The 18,684-nt window shown below is 48.9% G+C and overlaps 1 protein-coding gene across 3 annotated transcripts; it reads right to left on the reverse strand.

The window, feature by feature from the left end:
* Positions 1-1,759: 1,759 nt before the first annotated feature.
* Positions 1,760-13,898, reverse strand: SLC35B4 (solute carrier family 35 member B4). 3 transcript variants are annotated; one of them, XM_015629368.2, is made up of 10 exons: positions 13,718-13,898; positions 10,284-10,397; positions 9,716-9,818; positions 8,459-8,508; positions 7,741-7,822; positions 6,383-6,443; positions 5,877-5,986; positions 5,646-5,721; positions 4,866-4,941; positions 1,760-2,062 (listed from the first exon to the last, which is right to left on the reverse strand). In XM_015629368.2, exons 1-10 carry the CDS (start codon positions 13,792-13,794, stop codon positions 1,942-1,944), a joined length of 870 nt encoding a protein of 289 aa, XP_015484854.1. In that variant the 5' UTR covers positions 13,795-13,898; the 3' UTR covers positions 1,760-1,941. The 3 variants fall into 3 exon arrangements, with proteins under 3 accessions (XP_015484854.1, XP_015484855.1, XP_015484853.1); XM_015629369.2 differs by having other exon boundaries at positions 1,760-2,069; positions 13,718-13,897; XM_015629367.2 differs by lacking the exon at positions 1,760-2,062 and adding an exon at positions 2,348-4,031 and having other exon boundaries at positions 13,718-13,895.
* Positions 13,899-18,684: the final 4,786 nt, after the last annotated feature.

An 18,684-nucleotide genomic window follows, 5' to 3' on the forward strand; every position in this document is an offset into this window, starting at 1 on the left:
CCTGGTGAGAACCTCCTGAGGAAATCCAGCAAAGCAAATTTAGGTTCTTCTCCTGTGCCTGGTGAGAACCTCCTGAGGAAATCCAGCAAAGCAAATTTAGGTTCTTCTCCTGTGCCTGGTGAGAACCTCCTGAGGAAATCCACAAATGTCAATTTAGGTTCTTCTCCTGTGCCTGGTGAGAATCTCCTGAGGAAATCCAGCAAGGCCAATTTGGGTTCTTCTCCTGTGCCTCAGCTCCAATCCCAGCCAGGTTCCCACTCCAAACCTGTCCTGCCTCCAATCCCAGCTGGACAGAAAAGCACCGACCCCTGATGGTCACTTCCATCCCAATTTTTGTCACGCTGACACTTCCTAACCCTGCTTTTCATCTCTTTCTCTTCAACAAAGTAAAATCTATCAAATATTATTGCTGAATCCATTTCTGATTAACTCTCAAAAAAAAAAAAAGAGAAAGAAGAAAAAAAAGTTATTTATTTATAACTTTATTAAAAAGTAATTTCTGTATTTCCCAAAGCTAGAAATTATTTCCCTGGGCACTCTCAGCTGGGAAATGGTGGAGATTTTTTTTCCTACCACGGAATTGTATCTTCCATTAATTTTATAGATTTAATTGAGGTGTGGAAGCACCAGGGCTTCTAATAATATTATCTATATTGTAGGGCTGGTGAATTATTTAGAAGAGGGATTTTGTGAAATGTTCAGAGGGAAATTGGGAACAGAAACCAGTTCAGAGTTGGATTCTTTTTTAAAATAAAATGTGGTTGAGTCACAATGATTTGATTTGCAAGTGGATTTAAGCAACCTAGAGAGGAGTCATCAGCAAAAATGAGAATTATTGAGAGCCAGCTGAAGGGGTGACAAGTGAGTGAAGATTTGGGTTTTCACTAGACAATAAAACTCGTGAATTAACATTTGTCCTGATTAATTATCGTTGCCTTCTATGTCTGTCCAGAGCCCTTTTGCCTCAGCAGGTTCCTCCTCAGAGCCCTTTCCCTGCAGAGAAAATGGGATTTTGTCCCAGTCTGGAGCCATGGAAGAGCCCAAAGTGTTCCTTGAGGCCAAGGGTTTTGTTGATTAACTTGGATGAATTGCACAGAGCAGCTCAGGGTGAGTAATTCAGATTCAGGGAGCCTCAAATTCCGCAGCTTTTTAGGGAGCTCTTTCCATGGAGCAGCTGGCTGGATCCTCAAGCTGGAGATCAGCAGCTCTTCCAAGGCTTCAGATTTCCATGGTGGATTTTGGCAGAACAAGAGGTGATTTTGTAGCCCTGGGGCACAGTGAGCTCAGAGCCAAAACTTCAGATTTTGGGGTTCTTTTTTTTAGGCCAAGGTAGTTCAGTGAGTGCTGGGCTGGATTGAAAAACCACCCAAAATCCTGCAGCAAACCATGGAATCGTGGAATGGTTTGGTGGGAAGGGACCTTAAATCTCATTCCATGTCCAGGGACACCTCCCACCATCCCAGGCTGCTCCAAGCCCTGTCCAACCTCACCTTGGACATTCCAGGGATCCAGGGGCTGCTCTGGGAATTCCAGCCCAGGCAGGAATTCCTTCCCTATGTCCAGATCCCATCCATCCCTGCCCTCTGGCAGGGGGGAGCCATTCCCTGTGTCCTGTCCCTCCAGGCCTTGTCCCCAGTCCCTCTCCAGCTCTCCTGGAGCTCCTTTAGGCCCTGGAATGTGCTGGAAGCTCTCCCTGCAGCCTTCTCCAGGCTGGGAATTCCCAGCTCTCCAGAGCAGAGGAGCTCCAGCCCTGGAGCAGCTCCATGGATTTCTCTGGATTTGCTCCAGCAGCTCCCGGCTGTTGAAATTTCGGGTCTTTTTGGAGAACCTTGGATTCTGGTTTAGATTTGAGTCTTGCCTGGGACCTCAAATCTGGACAGTTGTGAGGATTTGAGTCTTGCTGGGAAACCTCAAGAGAGTCTGAGTCGTGCCTGGGGAACCTCAAATCCTGAATTTCCACCACCCCAACTGCTCCCAGCTCCCATTGGTGCTGGATTTAGGGAGACTTGGATCTGATGGTGTGGTCTTCTCCTGAACCCCAGCCAGCCAGGCTGAGTCTTTCCTGTTTTCTCTGATGTTAAAGAAAAATGGTGAATTGTTATTTAGGTTGGATATTCATGGAAAAATTCTTGATGGAAAAGGTTGGAACAGGGCAGTGGAGTCGCCATCCCTGGGGAATTTCAGAGCCACGTGGATGTGGCACTTGAGGACATTCGTTAGTGGTGGCCTTGGCACTGCTGGGAATGGTTGGATCATCTTAGAGGGCTTTTCCAACCTCAACAATTCCACGATCCCATTGATTTCCCAGCCACCGGCAAAGCACGGAATGAGAAACAAACCCAAGGGAGCCTTTGAAGAGGATAGAGATTTATTTCTCTTTAAAAAAAAACCAACCCAAACTCCAACCTAAACCCAACCAGCCACCCCAAAGGCAGTCAGGCTCCTTCCCTTTTCCAGCCTCTGCTAAAAAATAGGTGCTCTGATCTCTACACAAACATTAAAACTCAACTAATCAGCGCCCCCGGCCTGGAGGGGGAGCCTGGATTTAATTAATTTTGGCTAACAAGGCCCTTCTGCCTGGACCTTTCCTCCTCTGTCCTCCAGCAGGAAGGGAATTGCTGCCACTCCTGCGACTCCATAAATATTCCAAACACACTGATCACGCTGGGAAGTTAAAAAAATCCCCCCGATGGGAATAAACAACCCACGGCTGATGTGTTGGGAGTGAAAAGCACATGGTTAAAAAAAATGGGAATGCCCAAATCCCCCAAACATCCCATGGGAACTGGGGACAATATGCAAGTTCCTGGAGTGGAAGAGTGACCCAGAGTATGCACAGAATGTTACAGCTGGGAGCAGCTCCGTGTCAGCTCTGCTCAGTGCCTGGATCCAACAATCCCTGGATCCAACAATCCCTGGATCCAACAATCCCTGGATAAAACAATCACTGGATCCAACAATCCCTGGATCCAACAATCCCTGGATCCAACAATCCCTGGATCCAACAATCCCTGGATCCAACAATCCCTGGATCCAACAATCCTTGGATAAAACAATCCCTGGATAAAACAATCCCTGGATCCAACAATACCTGGTTCCAACAATCCCTGGTTCCAACAATCACTGGATAAAACAATCCCTGGATAAAACACCCGTGGACATTCAGGTACAGCTCTGACGTTTCCCCGCCTGTGCCAGGCTGACACAAAAGCCACGAGGAAGCTGATCCCAAGGGATGGGAGGAGAACTGGGAGAGTAAAACCCAGCCCTCTCAGGACCCACTGGGCAGACTGGAAGCTCCAGGCTGTATCCCACATCCTCCCAGCACAGGGATCAGGGATTCCCACAGGAATGGGGCTCAGCCATCAGCTCCAGACACTGGGACAATTAAAGGACGGCACCAAACCGGCTCAGGGTCCAGCTGATCCGAGCCAGCAGCACAAGAAGTTGGGCTCCCAGCAAAGCTCTGAGTCAGCTTTTCCTTAAAAAATGTTATTCCAATGGGGAAAAAAAACAACCAAAACATGAAAAGGAAAAACCAAACAGGAGGAAAAACTGGAAGCAAGAGGGGCCGCATAAAAAATACCGACTGGCAAAAAATAACCGGATTGTTTCTCCATGATCCATTCCCCAAGTTCCCAGCGGAGCTCCCCATTTTCCCAGGAGCTTGGCACAGCCAACACCTGCTATAAAAACACCCCCTGGGGAAGGAGGGGGGGGCTCCCTGCTGCTCTGCTCTGGAAAACAACAAAAAGGTCCATGCGGAAAATCCCTGGATTCACTCCTCCTTGGGCCTCCTCCTCCTCCGGCAGCGGGCCAGGAGGGGCCCGAGGCTGTTCCACACCTCGGTGTACATCAGGGTGCCCACGAAGACGAAGGCGGTGCCCAGCCAATGCCACCCCGTGAAGGGGTTCTGGAAGTAGAGGATGGAGAAGATGAGGCTGACGAACTTGCGGAGCGTCACCACCAGGGTGACAGTGAGGGACGTGCACTCCGTGGTCAGGATGAAGACGCCGCGGATGCAGACGTACCTGGGAGCGGGAGGTAAGGGACAGCAGGGATGGAGATCGGGGATTCCCTTTGGGAATGGGAAGGAGCAGGGAGATGGGCAGCCTGGTGTGGATGGGGGAAATTCCCGCCTGGGGTCAGCTGGCTTGGATGCTACAAACTCAGGGACATCCCAAATCTCCCTGCTGTGTTGGCAAAGGGTGACAATCCCTGCCACAGAGCCAAGGGAAGCTCCAGACTCCTCCATTTCCATGGAGCAGAAGTCTCAGAATCCCAGAACAAACCAAGTTGGAAAAGACCTTTGAGATCATCAAGTCCAGCCTAAAACACAGAAGTTCTCTTTCCCTGTATTTTTGGAGTTACACCAACAGCAGCTCCTGAGGGTGGGAAAGACTCCAAGGATTTACCTTCTCCAACAGCAGGGATGGAGACTGGGAATTCCCTTTGGGAATGGGAAGGAGCAGGGAGATTGGCAGCCTGGTGTGGATGGGGGAAATTCCCCCCTGGGATCAGCTGGGTTGGAAAAGGACACCACAAACCCAGGGGAAACCCCAAATCTCAGATGCCCCCACTGGAGCAGCTGGGGCTGAGTCGGACAATGGAAGCTCCAAACTCCTCCATTTCCATGGAGCAGAATTCCCAGAATCTCACAATGAACCAGGCTGGAAAAGACCTTTGAGTCTTTTGAGATCATCGAGTCCAGCCTAAAACACAAAAGTTCTCTTTCCCTGTATTTTTGGAGTTACACCAACAGCAGCTCTCGAGGAAAGGGAAGATTCCAAGGATTAAGGAACCCAGACTCCCAAGATTTAGGAATCCTGCTCTGCCACCCCAGTGGGATAAAGGATAAAGGATACTGGGTGATGACGTTCATGAGGAGGTAGAACCACATGATTGGCAGGGTCAGGCCGATTACCGGCACCTGGAACAGCTCTGCAGGGAAAAAAGGATGGGATGAGGTCACTGCTGGAGGAGTCTCTGCCCTTCCAGGAGGGATCCAGGACTCCCTGCAGCCTTACACAGCCCTTCTGCTCCGAGTTCCACAGGGAAAAACAGAAAATAAGGAAAAGTTAGGAGAAATATTAGGAGCAAAGCTCTGTCTTGCTCTCCTGCGTCAGAGCTCTCCTGCTGCAGGGGTCCACTCTGTTCCCACAGCAAATCCTGGGAAGCACCAGCAAAAAACCAAACCCAGCAGGTCCATGTTTGCATCCCTTATTGAGGATTCGGTCCTGGTACTCCCATTTTGGAGTTACCACGTTCCTTTTCCCAGGGATCGCTCTTGGATGTGGCTGGCATATGGGAATTAGAAAGGAATTTGGGCTTTAATCACGGAATCATGGAATGGTTCCTTAAATTCCACCCCCAGCCATGGGCAGGGACACCTTCCACTATCCCAGGGTGCCCCAAGCCCCAGTGTCCAACCTTGGACACTTCCAGGGATTCAGGGGCAGCCACAGCTTCTCTGGGAATTCCATCCCAGCCCCTCCCCACCCTCCCAGCCAGGAATTCCTTCCTGCAAATTCCTCAAAACTCAAAGGGCTTGGAATACGCCAAGACTCCAGCATGCACAGCTGCAGGAAGAAAACTTCCCATGGGATTTTCCAGAGGATAGGAAGGCCCAGGAGCACGGCACTCACCAGACTGGTTGAAGAGCACGGCGTGCTGGTAAATGTTGGGAGCCAGGAGCAGGAATCCAGGGAGTGGCAACGCGTGCTGGGGGGAGAAACAAATCCATGGTGGGATCAGGGGATGGGAATCCACCCCATCCCAGGAATTCCCTGCTGGGAAGCAGCTGGATCAGAGCAGGCTCCTCAGGGCAGTGTGGGATCCTTTTTGTGCCCAGTCCAGGGAAAGCCCCAGGGACTCACATTGTAGAACAGGGCCTCCTTTGAGTGCTTCCCAAATTTCTGGTAGAGCGTCTCCTGGAAAATCCCCATCCTGGCAGACATCAGCAGGGCGAAGGTGAGGGCAGCAATACCTGGAAGGGGAGCACAGCCCTGCAGCTTCAACTCACCAAATTTGGCTTTCAGGGGGAAAAAAAACCAACAACCAAACTGCCCAGACTCAATAAAAAAACTAATAATGATTCTGGGCTTTGATTACAGGCTGAGATCCAAGAGATCCCACAAATAAAAAATTTACCAGGGATGCAGTTTGTGCCACTACTCGTAATAAACAATCCCAGATTTCCCAAAGAGCCACCAACAGACCCAGAGTGGAGGTAAAAACCAGATTTTAGAGCCTCCTCTGTGAAATCTTGTGCTGAAGGAACACCTGGAGCAGCCCCAGCCCCTCCCTGCTCCAGGCAGGGCTGCTTTTGCCAAGAGAATTCCAAGAATCCTGACAGTACCCCAGAAATGTGGCCCCCACGTACCCAGCATCCACCAGAGGAAAGCCTGGGGTCCATCCTCTTGGTTTAAACTGGAGTCAGATGCCTGAAGGGAGATCAAGAGTCACCAAGAGCCACCAGGTCCCTGCAGCTGCCCCAGACCCCTCTCCTGCCAGAGCAGGGCTGGGAGCAGCCACAGGCTTCCCACTCTGCTCCAGGGAATGCAGAGAATCCAGGAAAAAAGTGGCAGAGTCTGATCAAATCAGGATTTTTCCTGAAAGGAACGGCCTGGTTTGATGAGACTGAACTCTTTTAGCCACAAAAATAATCAGGGTCACTTTTCAGGCTCTCAAAGCCAGCCCATTCCCAGATTCCTGTGTTCCCATTCCCAGATTCCTGTGTCTCCATCCCATTCCCAAGTTCCTGTGTCCCCATTCCCAGATTCCTGTGTCCCCATTCCCAGATTCCTGTGTCCCCATTCCCAGATTCCTGTGTTCCCATTCCCAGGTTCCACGTCCCCATCCCAGAGTGTGTAAGGAAGGAACAGGAGCTCTGGCCAAGCCCCAGTCAGGAGCTAAAACCAGACCTAAAACCGGGCTTGTGGCCAAGAAAACTTGAGGAGATCAGGCTGAGGCCACAACTCCAGCCTGACCTGCCCCAGCAAATCCCATTATTCACCTTTCCCACAACTGCCAGCTCCACCCCAAAATTCCAGCCCTGCTGGGAGTTCTTCTGGATTACCACAGAGCCAAGGCTGCAGAGCCCAGCCCTTGCTCAGCCATTCTGAGGATAAAAAGCTCTGAAATGATGGGGAATTTGGAGCTTTGACAGCTCCAAATTTCTCATTTCCAAACTCTCACAGCCAATTTTCACCAGGCCACCACTTTCTGCCATTTTTTTTGTCATCAGCTGACGGGGTCAGGCCGTGGGTGCTGACCCAGGAAAAGCTCCAAGTGTGTTCCACGTGGATTTGCTTCCCTCCCTCCCGCTCTCCAAGCACAGGCACGTTATTTTAGGGTCAGGCTGGAAAAATCCAGCCTGAAAGGCAACAATTTCTTGTGGGATGGAAAGAGGGAGGATTTCAGATGGCTGAGTTTTGTTTAGGATTCACCTGCTCCTGCCTGCAACACAAGGCAAGAAAATGCAGCTTCTTTCTGTTATCTCTAAGACCAAAAAAGAGGTTTATTCCCAGTAAAAAAGCAGTGTGAACAGGTGAAGAGACACCTGGAATTAAATGAAATCCCACGCATTCTGTGCATCCAAACCACAGGAAAATAAAACCAGGAGGAAAAGCTTTGGGGAGCAGCCATAGAGGTAGGAGGCACCTGGTGTCTCCATGAATAATGAGGCAATGGGAATTCCCGAGGTTCCCAGGCATGACCTTGTCCCTTCCCAGTCCTTACCACTTGCTTTGCAGACATCAAAGTGCAGGTGAAGATGCCCAGGGACACCAGGGCTATGGAGGTGTATTTTGACACGCTGTACCTGCACAGGGGACAAGGGACACATCACTGACCCCACCTGGCTCGTGTCCCTCCCCTGCTTCCCCCCATCCCTGCCCCAAAGCTGGGAAAACAGGCACATTCCCACTTCCTAACCCTGGGGAGGACCAGCTGACTCCAGCTCAGCACCTAAAGAAGCTTTTCCCACAACATTTATCCTGGTTTATCCCAACACTTCTCCTGGTTTATCCCAGAGCTCCAGCCTTGACTCTGTGCAGGCACAGCTCAGTGTTATCAGCATGTTATCAGTGTGTTATCAGCATGTTATCAGTGTGTTCTCAGCACTGCTACAGCCACAATCCCCTGCAGGAGGAAGGCACTGAGCTCCATCCCAGCCACAGCCAGCACAGCATCCCCCAGGAGCACTTCCAGAAGAGCCAGGAGTGAACACAGAGGCTGCAGCCCTATAAAATCTTTTCCCGGCCCATAATCCCACCCAGGAAAGGAGGGAGAGGTGGAAATGCAGAAGGAGCTATTCCAGCCTCTATTCCACACTCCCTGTCTCCCTTCCCCATCATTAAAATAAGAATATTTAACAGGAAAAGCAATGGCACAAAACACCCACCAGGATTATGTCCATGGCAGAGCATTCCCTAAAGATAGGAAGTCTGTGATTTACCTTTTCTTCAGGATGATGATCCCTAGAGCCATGCTTGCTATGAGAGAACCCTGGGGGAGGAAAAAATAGAAGGGAAAACTAAAAGAGGAGGTCAGCAGGATGGAATTCCCTAAATTGGGATGCCCATCCCACAGGGACACTGTAAACTCCGTGTGGCAGATGCCCAAACGCCAATAGAAATGCTGAGTTTGAGGCAGGAAAACTGACAGGGAGAAAAAACTTCCTTAAGTTGGATATTGGGAGAATCCTGCTGTGAAAGGGTTTTCCAGCCCTGGCAGAACTGCCCAGGGAATCCCCATCCCTGGAAGGATTTCCAGTCCCTGTGGAGGTGGCACCTGGGGACATGGGGCAGTGGTGGCCTTGGCAGTGCTGGGAATGGTTGGACTCCTTGAGTTTAAAGTTCTTTTCCTGCCTCAATGATTCCATGATTCTGAATCCCTCCATCCAGGAAAAGGGGAGAAGGTGAGCTGGGTGCCTCAGGAACGAGGATGCTGGGTTGGATCTCCTGGCCAGGGGACCTCCCCTTTATTTTTGCAGTGTGTGACCAGAACATGGCCAAATCCTACTGGTTTAACTGGGAACAGGAGCCCAGCCCCAGGGGTTGAGGGCAGGACCAGAACCACCCCTCACAGCTCATGTGGGACAGGTCTCCTTCAGTGTGGTTTTATCCTTCTGAACCTCTCCTGATTCCAGATATTCCACTCCCAGGATGTGCTGTGGGAAAACAGCCACCATCAGGAGATTTTGTGATTCCCACCAGCTGGGGCTCCATTTCCTAGGGTTTTAAAAGATCTTTTAGCCTGGAACTCATCCACACTTAAGTGAAGATGCAGTTTAATGGGGTTTTTTTCCCAAAGAAAAGACCTGTGCAGGTGGGATTAGGCCAAATCCCAAATCCATGCTCTCTGACCTGCCACATTCACCACTTGGTGGCAGGGAAAACTGGATCCCTTTGGCCAACCAGAGTCTGGGATTGGTTTTGTCACTGTCACTTCCCCCTCACCTCTGGAGTTCCAAAGCCTGTCTGAGCCCGTTTCCCTGTCTGTCCATTAATCTGTAATTTAATGATCAACACCATAAAGTGAAACCTTTGGAGCTGAGCTTCGGAGTGAGGCTGCTCTCCCACCAACTGGAATTCAGGATTTCCACAGGGGTTTGGTGCTCTCAGGTGGCAGGACACATGGAGCAGGGATAATTCCAGCAGAAATGATGGAATGGGAGCCCCAGGAGGAGGAGGAGGAGGAGGACGGGGCTCACCGAGCGGAAGATCATGTGCAGCGGCATCGCGATGTTCAGGTTCAGGGCGTAGTTATTGACCACACTGACGGTGAAGAACATGGCCACCATGATGAAATAATTCCTGAAACACGGAAAAATACCTGGGAGGTGTGCAGGAACCTCCCTGAGATGCTGAGAGACCCCTCAGGTTGTGGGATGCACAGAGAGGTCTGGAGCAGAGCAGGGCGGAGCTCCTGGGTCTGTCACCAAATGCGAAGTGAATTTGGGTGATTTTCCAAGAAAACTGTCCCTTCCCACTCCCACCACACCAAATCCCAGAGATTAAGAGCTCTTTAAACTCTTCCCAGTGCAAAACTCTGCCCTGTTCCTGTGACAGGGAAGGAGCTGATGGCAATTTCCTATTAAAAATTCCCAATAAAATGAGTGCATCTTTTATCCAGCCTGACAGCTTCCCGACGTGGCTCTGCAGATGCCGCAGGATGGACGGGATTTCCACGGGATAAGTGGAAAAGCCAGTCCATGAAAAGGTTTTTAGAGATAAGAGAGATCCAGGCAATTCCTGCTTGGGAAAATATTGGGATTGTACCTGATGGGGATGGCCGGGCGCTTCCTCCCGAAGTTGGCCTCGAAGATAAAACCTTCCACCGCGATGAACAGGAACTGGGAGAAGGTCACGATGTTCCCACATCCCGGGAACTGCCTGCAGGCACAGAGAGACCGGCATCAGAGCCATTCCACGGAGAACAAACACTGGGATCCAAGGAAAGGAGGCAGCAGCTCCTGATCCCAGAGCAAGGATCATCAACCTGGAGAAGCTTTACTCAGGCTTTATTCACCTGAGCTTGTGCAAACACCTGCAGGGAGCCCTTCCTCAAACATTTCCCAAGAGGAACCGGACATTCAGGTCAGGAAGTGAAAGAAAAAACTGCTGGATCTCCCTCTTTCCCATGGGAAGTGGCTTTAGGAGGACCCTGTCCATTCTTAACAGCTGCTGGGTTTGTTAGAGGTCAGGTAATCTGAGGGAATCTGCATTTCCATGAGGAAAAGGCAGCTGGAAATTCGATATTCCTCATTCCCGCGGCAGGAGGGAAGTGCCAAGGTCAGGTCTGTGCTGGCAGAGTGTCCCTGGTTCAGATTTGTTCCTCTAAAAAAGCTTCAGCTCCCCTACGATTTCTGGATGAAAAAAAAAAAAAAACCAAACCTTTGGTTGTGGGTTCTAGAAGGGACTAAAACTGCTCAGAGGAGCCCAAAAAAGTCCTGGCAGTAAATCCCAGGTGACATCCATGGATCTTCTGAATGTGACACCAACTCCACAAGGCTTCAAAATCCACAAAATTTTGTCTTGAGCTCAAAGGGGACCCTCTCTCAGTCCCTTTTTGTTCCCACTGGAGGGACCCAGGAATGCAGAAGTGCCACCACCTCCAAGCAAACCAAGGTCTGTGTTTATCCCGTGGGACCTGGAATTCCTCAGCAGAGAATTCAAACAAACCCTCCCTGAACCCTGATCCTCCCAGAGGAGCTCCCAGGGAGGAAGGGAAGGATTTCCTGGGAATCAGAAGCTCAGAGGAGGCTGTGACAGGGCAGATAATGAGAAAGCTTGTGGGAGACAGGGGGGATTTAGGGAATCTTTCCCTTTTTTTCTGCTACAAGACAGAAACTGAGGCCAAAGATTCCTGGGAGAGTCCTGCTCCTCATGGAACACGCTGTCCCTGGAGGCAGTTTTGCAGGATTCAAGCTGGGAAATGCCCTGGAAAACAGGAATTTCCAAGCTGTCTCCTCCAAATTCTCCTCTGTCACCCCACAGAGCTCTCAGGAGCAGCAGTGACCTGGGGAATGCAGGGCTGACCCAACAGCACCTGGAAAAATCCCCTTTTCCCTGTTTTTTTCCAGGGACAGGCACCAATTCCCACATTCTTCCCAGCTTCATTATCCATAAAACTTCAGTTCTGAGGCTGAAAGGTTCAAAAGTTCCCGGGAGAAAGAGACCTTGAAGCAGAGCCAGAAGCTCCAGGATTGCAAACCTTATCTCCAACCTTATCTCCAGCCTTATCTCCAAACCTCTCATCTCCAGAGGGGATCACAAGGAGCTGTAAAACCTGCGATAACCCGAGGCTGGCTCCAAGCACTGGACTTTGCCTCTTCCCAGATCCCTGGGAATGACCCCACTCGATCAGCAGCGCTGGCACACGGGGTGTTGTGCTGCCTGATAAGAGAGAGATAAGAAAGGGCCTCTTCTTTGGCTCACAATCCTCACTCAGATCCACCTAAAAAACGAGATAAATCTGGATCTATCAACCCAAGATCTGCTTCTGCAGACAACTGACAAAAGTCCTCCCAGCAAGAAGTTTCCCTGCTCTATCTCCTACTTCACCAGGTAGAAAGGAAGAAAATCTGATTTTGGGGACCTGATTTACATCCCTTCCACAGCAATTTAAGCCCCTTAAATCAAGAAATTTGAGATTTCTTGTTCTGCCTCCACAGCCCAGCAGAAATATTTCTCTCCTCTCCTCTGCAGCCATTCTCCACACATTTAAAGCCTGTTGTCTGCTCTCAGGCATTTCCAAATTAAACACTTCTCATTCCTTTACTTTCCTTATAAATCCTGAGCAAATTTCTTCCCAATCACCTTTGCTACTCCTCACCAGCCTGGTCACTGTCTTTTCCTGGGATCCTGCTCCAGGATTTTGCTTGTTATGGGAATATTCATCGGCAGAAGGAATTTTTCCTTCCAAAACCCAACCAAATAATTGGTGTTATCCCAATTTTGGGACTAAAGGTGAGCAGGGCAAGTAAAAGGCACAGGAATTCAGAGAAGGTTTTGTGTGAATAGCAGATTTTCCTTCATTTCTGCAATTGGAACTCTGGAATTTGCTGCTCTGGGGTTCAGCCACCTTTGAATAACTCAGTCTTTGAACAGGGCCAAATGTGTTGGTTTAAGGTTTGCTTGGAGGAGACAGGAGTGGCAAAAAGCCAAATCCAAAGTGGTTTTTTTGCTTCCAAAGGGTTCATTCCTCCTCTGTCACTGAGGCTGCCAACACAAGCCAGGCTGGAAAGGCAGAGCTTGGAGCAATCCCTGAGAGGAAAGACAACTCCTCACACAAGGTCTCTTCTTCCAGGAACTGCTTATTGATTTATCCAGAGATTGTTCAACCTAGTGAATCCCGGTTTGGAGCAAATATCCCAACTGCTGGATTTTGCAGTCCCTTTTATACTTAATAATCTGGGATATGGATGGGCTGGGAGGGAATAAAGGCTGGTTTTGAAAGCTGAAGTGCACTGAGGGCTCAGGGGGTGCAGCCTCACGCTGACTCACTGGGATTTTACACACCCAACCAGTTCAGGCATCATTTTTTACCAGTCTGCCCTTCCCAGCTTTCTGAACAGCTCTTTCCCAAGCCCCTCCAGCCTTCCTCCATCAGGGTGAGGATGGTGAGATCCCCAAAAACAACAGGGTGAGATCCCCAAAAAACAACAAGGTGAGGATGGTGAGATCCCCAAAAACAACAGGGTGAGATCCCCTAAAACAACAAGGTGCGGATGGTGAGATCCCCAAAAACACCAGCCCCCAATTTGGGAATTCAAGGGGACTCGGTGACTTTGCAGCGAGTGACGATTCCCAAGATCGCATTTCCAGATGGAAAACATTCCCCAGGGCCAGCCCCTGCTCGTCTCCTCCCCGGGACGGGCTGGGATGAGCTGGGGACACCCCCGTGCTCGGGCAGGTCACCGACACGGCCCACACCGAGGGGACAACCCCAAAATACCGCAAAAACCCCATTCAGCCGGGACACAAGGCGATGATCCAGGTCTGGGCTCATCGATGAGGAGCCCCAAGGCCTGAGGGGGTAAAACCCCTCAGTGCCAGCCGCGAGTACCCCCACAGCCCAAATCCCCCCCAAACCCCAGCCTGGCACCGCTGCTGCTGCGTCCCCTCACACACCCTGAGGCCTCACCCCGATCCCATAGCAATGGGCTCCCTGACCCTTTATCCCTCCCCAAATCCTCTTCGCGGCCCCGCACCTGGCCAGCAGCTCCAGGAACACCACGTTGCTGCAGCAGCCGCCGAACACCAGCCCCACCGCCACGGCCGGGTGCATGGTGTCGCTCCAGGCAACGAGGCGGCGTCCCGGGCCGCCCCCGCATCCCGATCCCGGGACGCTGCCCCGCTCCCGGCCCCGGCTCCGCCACCCCCGCTTCCTCCGGCCGCCGGTAGTTCGCTCCCCGCCCGCCGCCGCGAAGACTACAACTCCCAGCAGGCTCCGCGCCTCCTCAGCGCGGCTCCCGGTGGGCGCCCCGCCGCGGGGAACGACGGGAGTTGTAGTTCTGGGATGAAGGGTGTAATGGCGGCGCTGAGGCGGTGTCAGGGGGAGGCGCGGCTCAAGCGCTGTTTGCATTGAGGAGCAGCCCGTAATTGACTTTTTGGGGTTGTTTGGTGACCCCAAAACGCCAGTTAGAGGCAGTTCCTAAGGATTCCATACCAAAGAATTCTTTCGCTGTTCAAAATAATAATTATTGAAAGGCTGGCAGAGCTGGGAATGTTCTCCTGGAGAAGGGAAGGCTCCAGGGAGAGCTCAGAGCCCCTTGCAGGGCCTGGAGGAGCTCCAGGAGAGCTGGAGAGGGACTGGGGACAAGGCCTGGAGGGACAGGACACAGGGAATGGCTCCCACTGCCAGAGGACAGGGATGGATGGGATCTGGGGAAGGAATTCCTGCCTGGGCTGGAATTCCCAGAGCAGCCCCTGGATCCCTGGAATGTCCAAGGCCAGGCTGGACAGGGCTTGGAGCAGCCTGGGATGGTGTGAGGTGACCCTGCCATGGATGGGGTGGCACTGGATGGGCTTCAAGATCCCTTCCCACCCGAAAAATTCCGTAATTCCCTCATGGATGGAACTCCCAGTTCTAAAGTTTGTGTGGAATCCCCTCAAAATCGTCTGTCAAACCCTCTGTGACCAGTAGAAACCACGTCGACTCAAAAAAGTGGGAATTCCATCCCACAGATACTTCATTTTCAATCCGTTTTTGATCTGAATCAGACCCAAATCTCTTTTTTTCATCTTTGAATGCTGCAGGTGTGGAATCCCATGAACAAATCCTGACCAGCCACAGTCAGTCCAGGAATGAGGTACTGCTTTTTTATGGAAAAAAGCATAAAAAGTGAGGCCCTTCCAGCACCTCAGAGAATGTGAGTGAAACCTGGGCAGCTCCTCTGCTGCTCAAAGCTGCTAAAGATTGGGTGAAACTGCCAGGATTTCCTTTTTTTTTGCCTCACTGGAAGAGTTTTTGGGCTCTCTGACTCCAAACTAGAGATCCCAAGGTTTTAAATACTTACCTGGGGGCTGGAAACGGAGATTGATCAAAGCTCAGGACTTGAAAACCTGGAAACCAAAGCAAAAAGTGGCAGAAATGTTTGGATATTTTGAGGGTTTTGCCTGCAGATAGAAACCTTGCAGTCTCTTGATGAAATCATATCAAAATCTGGGGATTTGGAGCCTCCTGTGTGAGATTTCCAAGTATTTTGGCTCTGAATTCAACTGAAGTTCATTGTGCCCACACCTGACAAAATAATTTGGTGTTTTCCGACCTCTCTCTAGGTAGAAACCCTCCAAGTGGCTTCCTTGATCTTCCATCAAGCCTTTTTAAGTGGTTTATTTTTAATTCAAAAGCAAAATAAAATTTAAATTATAAATAAATAAATAAATAATCATCATTTGAATGAAGTTAAAATTTGAAATTAAAATTTAATTTAATTAGCAGCAAACAAAGCCAATTTCTGGGCTTTCCTGGTACTTTTTTTTTAACATTTCCAGGCTTTTCTTCTCCCATCTCCTCAGTTCTGCACAGGTCAGGATGATGGATTTTCTTTTTTCTGTTCCCTTCACTAATCAGCTCTTGCTACTTTTGGCCTTTTAATTTTGCTTTCTTGGAGCTTTAGAGGAAGGTTTTGATGGGGAATTGAGGTGGTTTTGCTGCCACAAAAAATGCAGCAAAATGCTGCTGTAAACTGGATTAAAGCCACCCAACAAATCGGGTTTTTTTTTACTGAAGTGTGAAAATAACCCCAAAATGTCAGCTCAGGAAGCTTTTGGGGTTTTTTTGCCATTTCCTCCCATCTTGTCCCTTATTCCCTGGGAGAAGATCCTGATTCCCATCTGTCTCCATCCTCCTGTCAGGGAGTTGTGGAGAGAGATTTAAAAATAAAATTCACTCCAATTAAAATTAAAATTAAAATTAAAATTAAAATTAAAATTAAAATTAAAATTAATTCATAACTCAGTTCACATCCATTCTGTGGCATCCAAATAAATGGCAAAATAACATTAGAAAAGAGAAAAAAATTAATTAATATTAAAAAATAATAATAATAAATGTATCTATGGATGTAATTTAAGAACCAGTTTGCCTTCACTGGTACAAATCCGTGGCACTCCAAGGTTTGGGATAAGCCCTGGCAGCAATTTGAGTTCCTGTCTCCTGGAATTAAGGGAAAAAACAGAATTGTGGCCTCTTGGGATGTTGGGTGAAGGATCAGGAATCCTTGAGCTGTGCCACAATTTGAGCAATAGGTGAGAAAATGCCAGCAGGGAATTCAGAATCCCAGATTTTTTTAGTAGTTTGCCACTTTTCCCAGCCTCAATCCCACAAAAGAATCAATTTTTGGTCTTTCCTTTGGGTGCAAACCCAGTGAGAAGGGAAACCAGGCAGAGCTGGTTTGTCCTGTGTGAAAAATTCTCATTTTATCTCCAGGAAATCATTTTTTATGCCTGATAAATGGGGCAAAATGTGATAAAAACACAGGAAATTTAACTTTGTGACACGGAGGGGCTGTGGAAATTCCATCCCTGGATGGGGCACTGGGAATGACCTGGATTTTCTGTTTTCTCTCTGGTTTTAGGAGCTGAGAGAAAATAAATCCTGATGATTTATGGGTTTGGAGCACCTTGAAGATTCCCAGTGTGGGAGGCTGATCCCAGGTTTTTGTGGGATTTAATAACTCAATAAACAGCTTGGAAAAAATGCACTCAGACAACTCAAAATTATTTTCCAGAAATCCCAGCAAGGTGAGATCCCCCTTCCCATTCCCATGTCTGAATCCCATCCTGCTGCTTTTCCCAGAGAAAGATGGAGAATTCCTGTGGGATTTGGCTGTGCAAACCTCTCTTCTCCTTCAGGCAATTGTTCCCTGCAGCTGAATTCCCATCAGGATAAAAAAGATTTGGAACCAGTTGGGAAATGATACTCAGGGAGGGAACTTGGGGATTTATTTGGGGGTTTATTCCTTGTTTTTCATCCCAGGTTTTTGGGAAATGAGGTGAGGGCAAAAGAGGGAAGAGCACCCTGGGTTTTAGTGGGTAACAGCCAGCTCTGGGATTTGGAATGCCAAGCTGGATTTTTTTTTTTTAGGGATTTTTCCCCTCAGCTCTTCAGCACCTTCTTCTTAATTCCAATTTTTAGTGGGTTTAGGAGGGGAGACTCCCACACAAGATTCCCAGAGAAGCTGTGGCTGCCCCTGGAATCCTGGAGATGTCCAAGGACAGGGCTTGGAGCGCCCTGGGATAGTGGGAAGTGTCCAGAGGATGGAATTGGATGAGTTCAAGGTCCCTTCCCACCCAAACCATTCCAGGGTACCACCACAGCCAAGAGGCTCAGCCAAATCTTGGAAAAAATAGGGATCAGATCCTGGGATTTGGATTTCTCCCCATTATTTTTATTGACATGGCAGGGGTGAGTATTTATGGGAAAAAAATTAAATCCTTTTTAGTGCCTGAATCCTAAACTGATCCAACCCAGAGCTGTGGTGGGAGAGACAACTCCTGTCCTAAATCCCTCAGCTCCAAAAATTCAAACTTCCTTTTATTTTATTTTTTTTTATTTTATTATTTTTTTGGGGGAATGTGAACAACAGGAATTCCAGAACTTCCATTGGAAATTCCCCAACCCTCTGGAATTTTGCAGCTGGAGGAGTTTTTCCTTCCTCTCTTGGGAAGATTTTGTGGTTGTTGGCTTTAAATTCCCACTTTTTCTTTTCGATCTCATCACCAAAATAAACCCCTGAGTTATTTTGAGGAGCTTCTGGAGGGCTGAGTCTCTCTTCTTAAATTGTCACCTTCTTGGGATTATTTATTCCATCAAAAACTTCCAGCTCCCCCAACTCTTCCTGCTGCTCCCTCCTCAGCAGAGGTTTTCCCAGGAATTCCAGTTATTTTCTAAAATGTCTCTCATTTTTGGAGCTTTCCTCAGCTCAGCATTCCAGAAATTATCCCTATTTCTCTGGATGGAGAGGAGAAATTCCTGCTATCCCAAACATTTCATTTTCCATGCGATCCAACCGATTTTTTTTTCCACTTCTGGATTTTTCCCTGGGTTTTTCCCTTGGTCCAAAGTTCCAGGCTCCTTTCTCCTCATCAATTCCTAAACTCCCATTTTTTTTGTTCCTTTTATTTTCCTCTGCCAAGCTTTTTTATTGGGGGATGAATTCCAAAGGATTTTTGCAGCTCCAGCTGCCTGTGTGTGTTGGAACTTGTCAACAACAGTAAAGCCTAAAAACTTCAGGCATATTTTGGGGGAAAATTGGAAATAACTCAATTTTTTTTTTTTTTTTAAGCTTTTCCCCCCTTCCTCCTCCTCCTCCTCATTCCTTAAGGTTGTTAAATTTGACATCCCTGTAAATGAGCTGGAAAAACTCCAACCTGAAGTGATTTTCCCTTTGGAAAACCTCCCTGAATCGGATTTTTGCTTTGGGCAAGCGACTTTCCAGAGGTGATTGATGGGAATCTTGTCCATTAAAATTCCCTAAAAAGTGTGCAAAGAGGAGGAAAAGAGATTTTTATAAATTTTTAAGTGTTTTTATATTTCCTTGTCCAGAAAATAAATCAGAGCCATCTATATCCAAACATGTTTGCATTGGGAATTTTTGGCTTCAGTGGGATCCAAGGGAACATTCCCTAAAATGTGGGAAGGGAAGGGAAGGGAAGGGAAGGGAAGGGAAGG

This window comes from Parus major, chromosome 1A, assembly GCF_001522545.3.
Source record: "Parus major isolate Abel chromosome 1A, Parus_major1.1, whole genome shotgun sequence".
NCBI lineage: Eukaryota > Metazoa > Chordata > Aves > Passeriformes > Paridae > Parus > Parus major.

Coding starts and splice junctions, on each gene's coding strand:
- SLC35B4 (XM_015629367.2), bottom strand. CDS start 13,794: ATGCACCCGGCCGTGGCGGTGGGGCTGGTGTTCGGCGGCTGCTGCAGC. Junction 9,819..10,283: donor CGCCCGGCCATCCCCATCAG/GTACAATCCCAA, acceptor TCCGTGTTTCAG/GAATTATTTCATCATGGTGG. Junction 5,722..5,876: donor AGGAGGCCCTGTTCTACAAT/GTGAGTCCCTGG, acceptor TTCTCCCCCCAG/CACGCGTTGCCACTCCCTGG.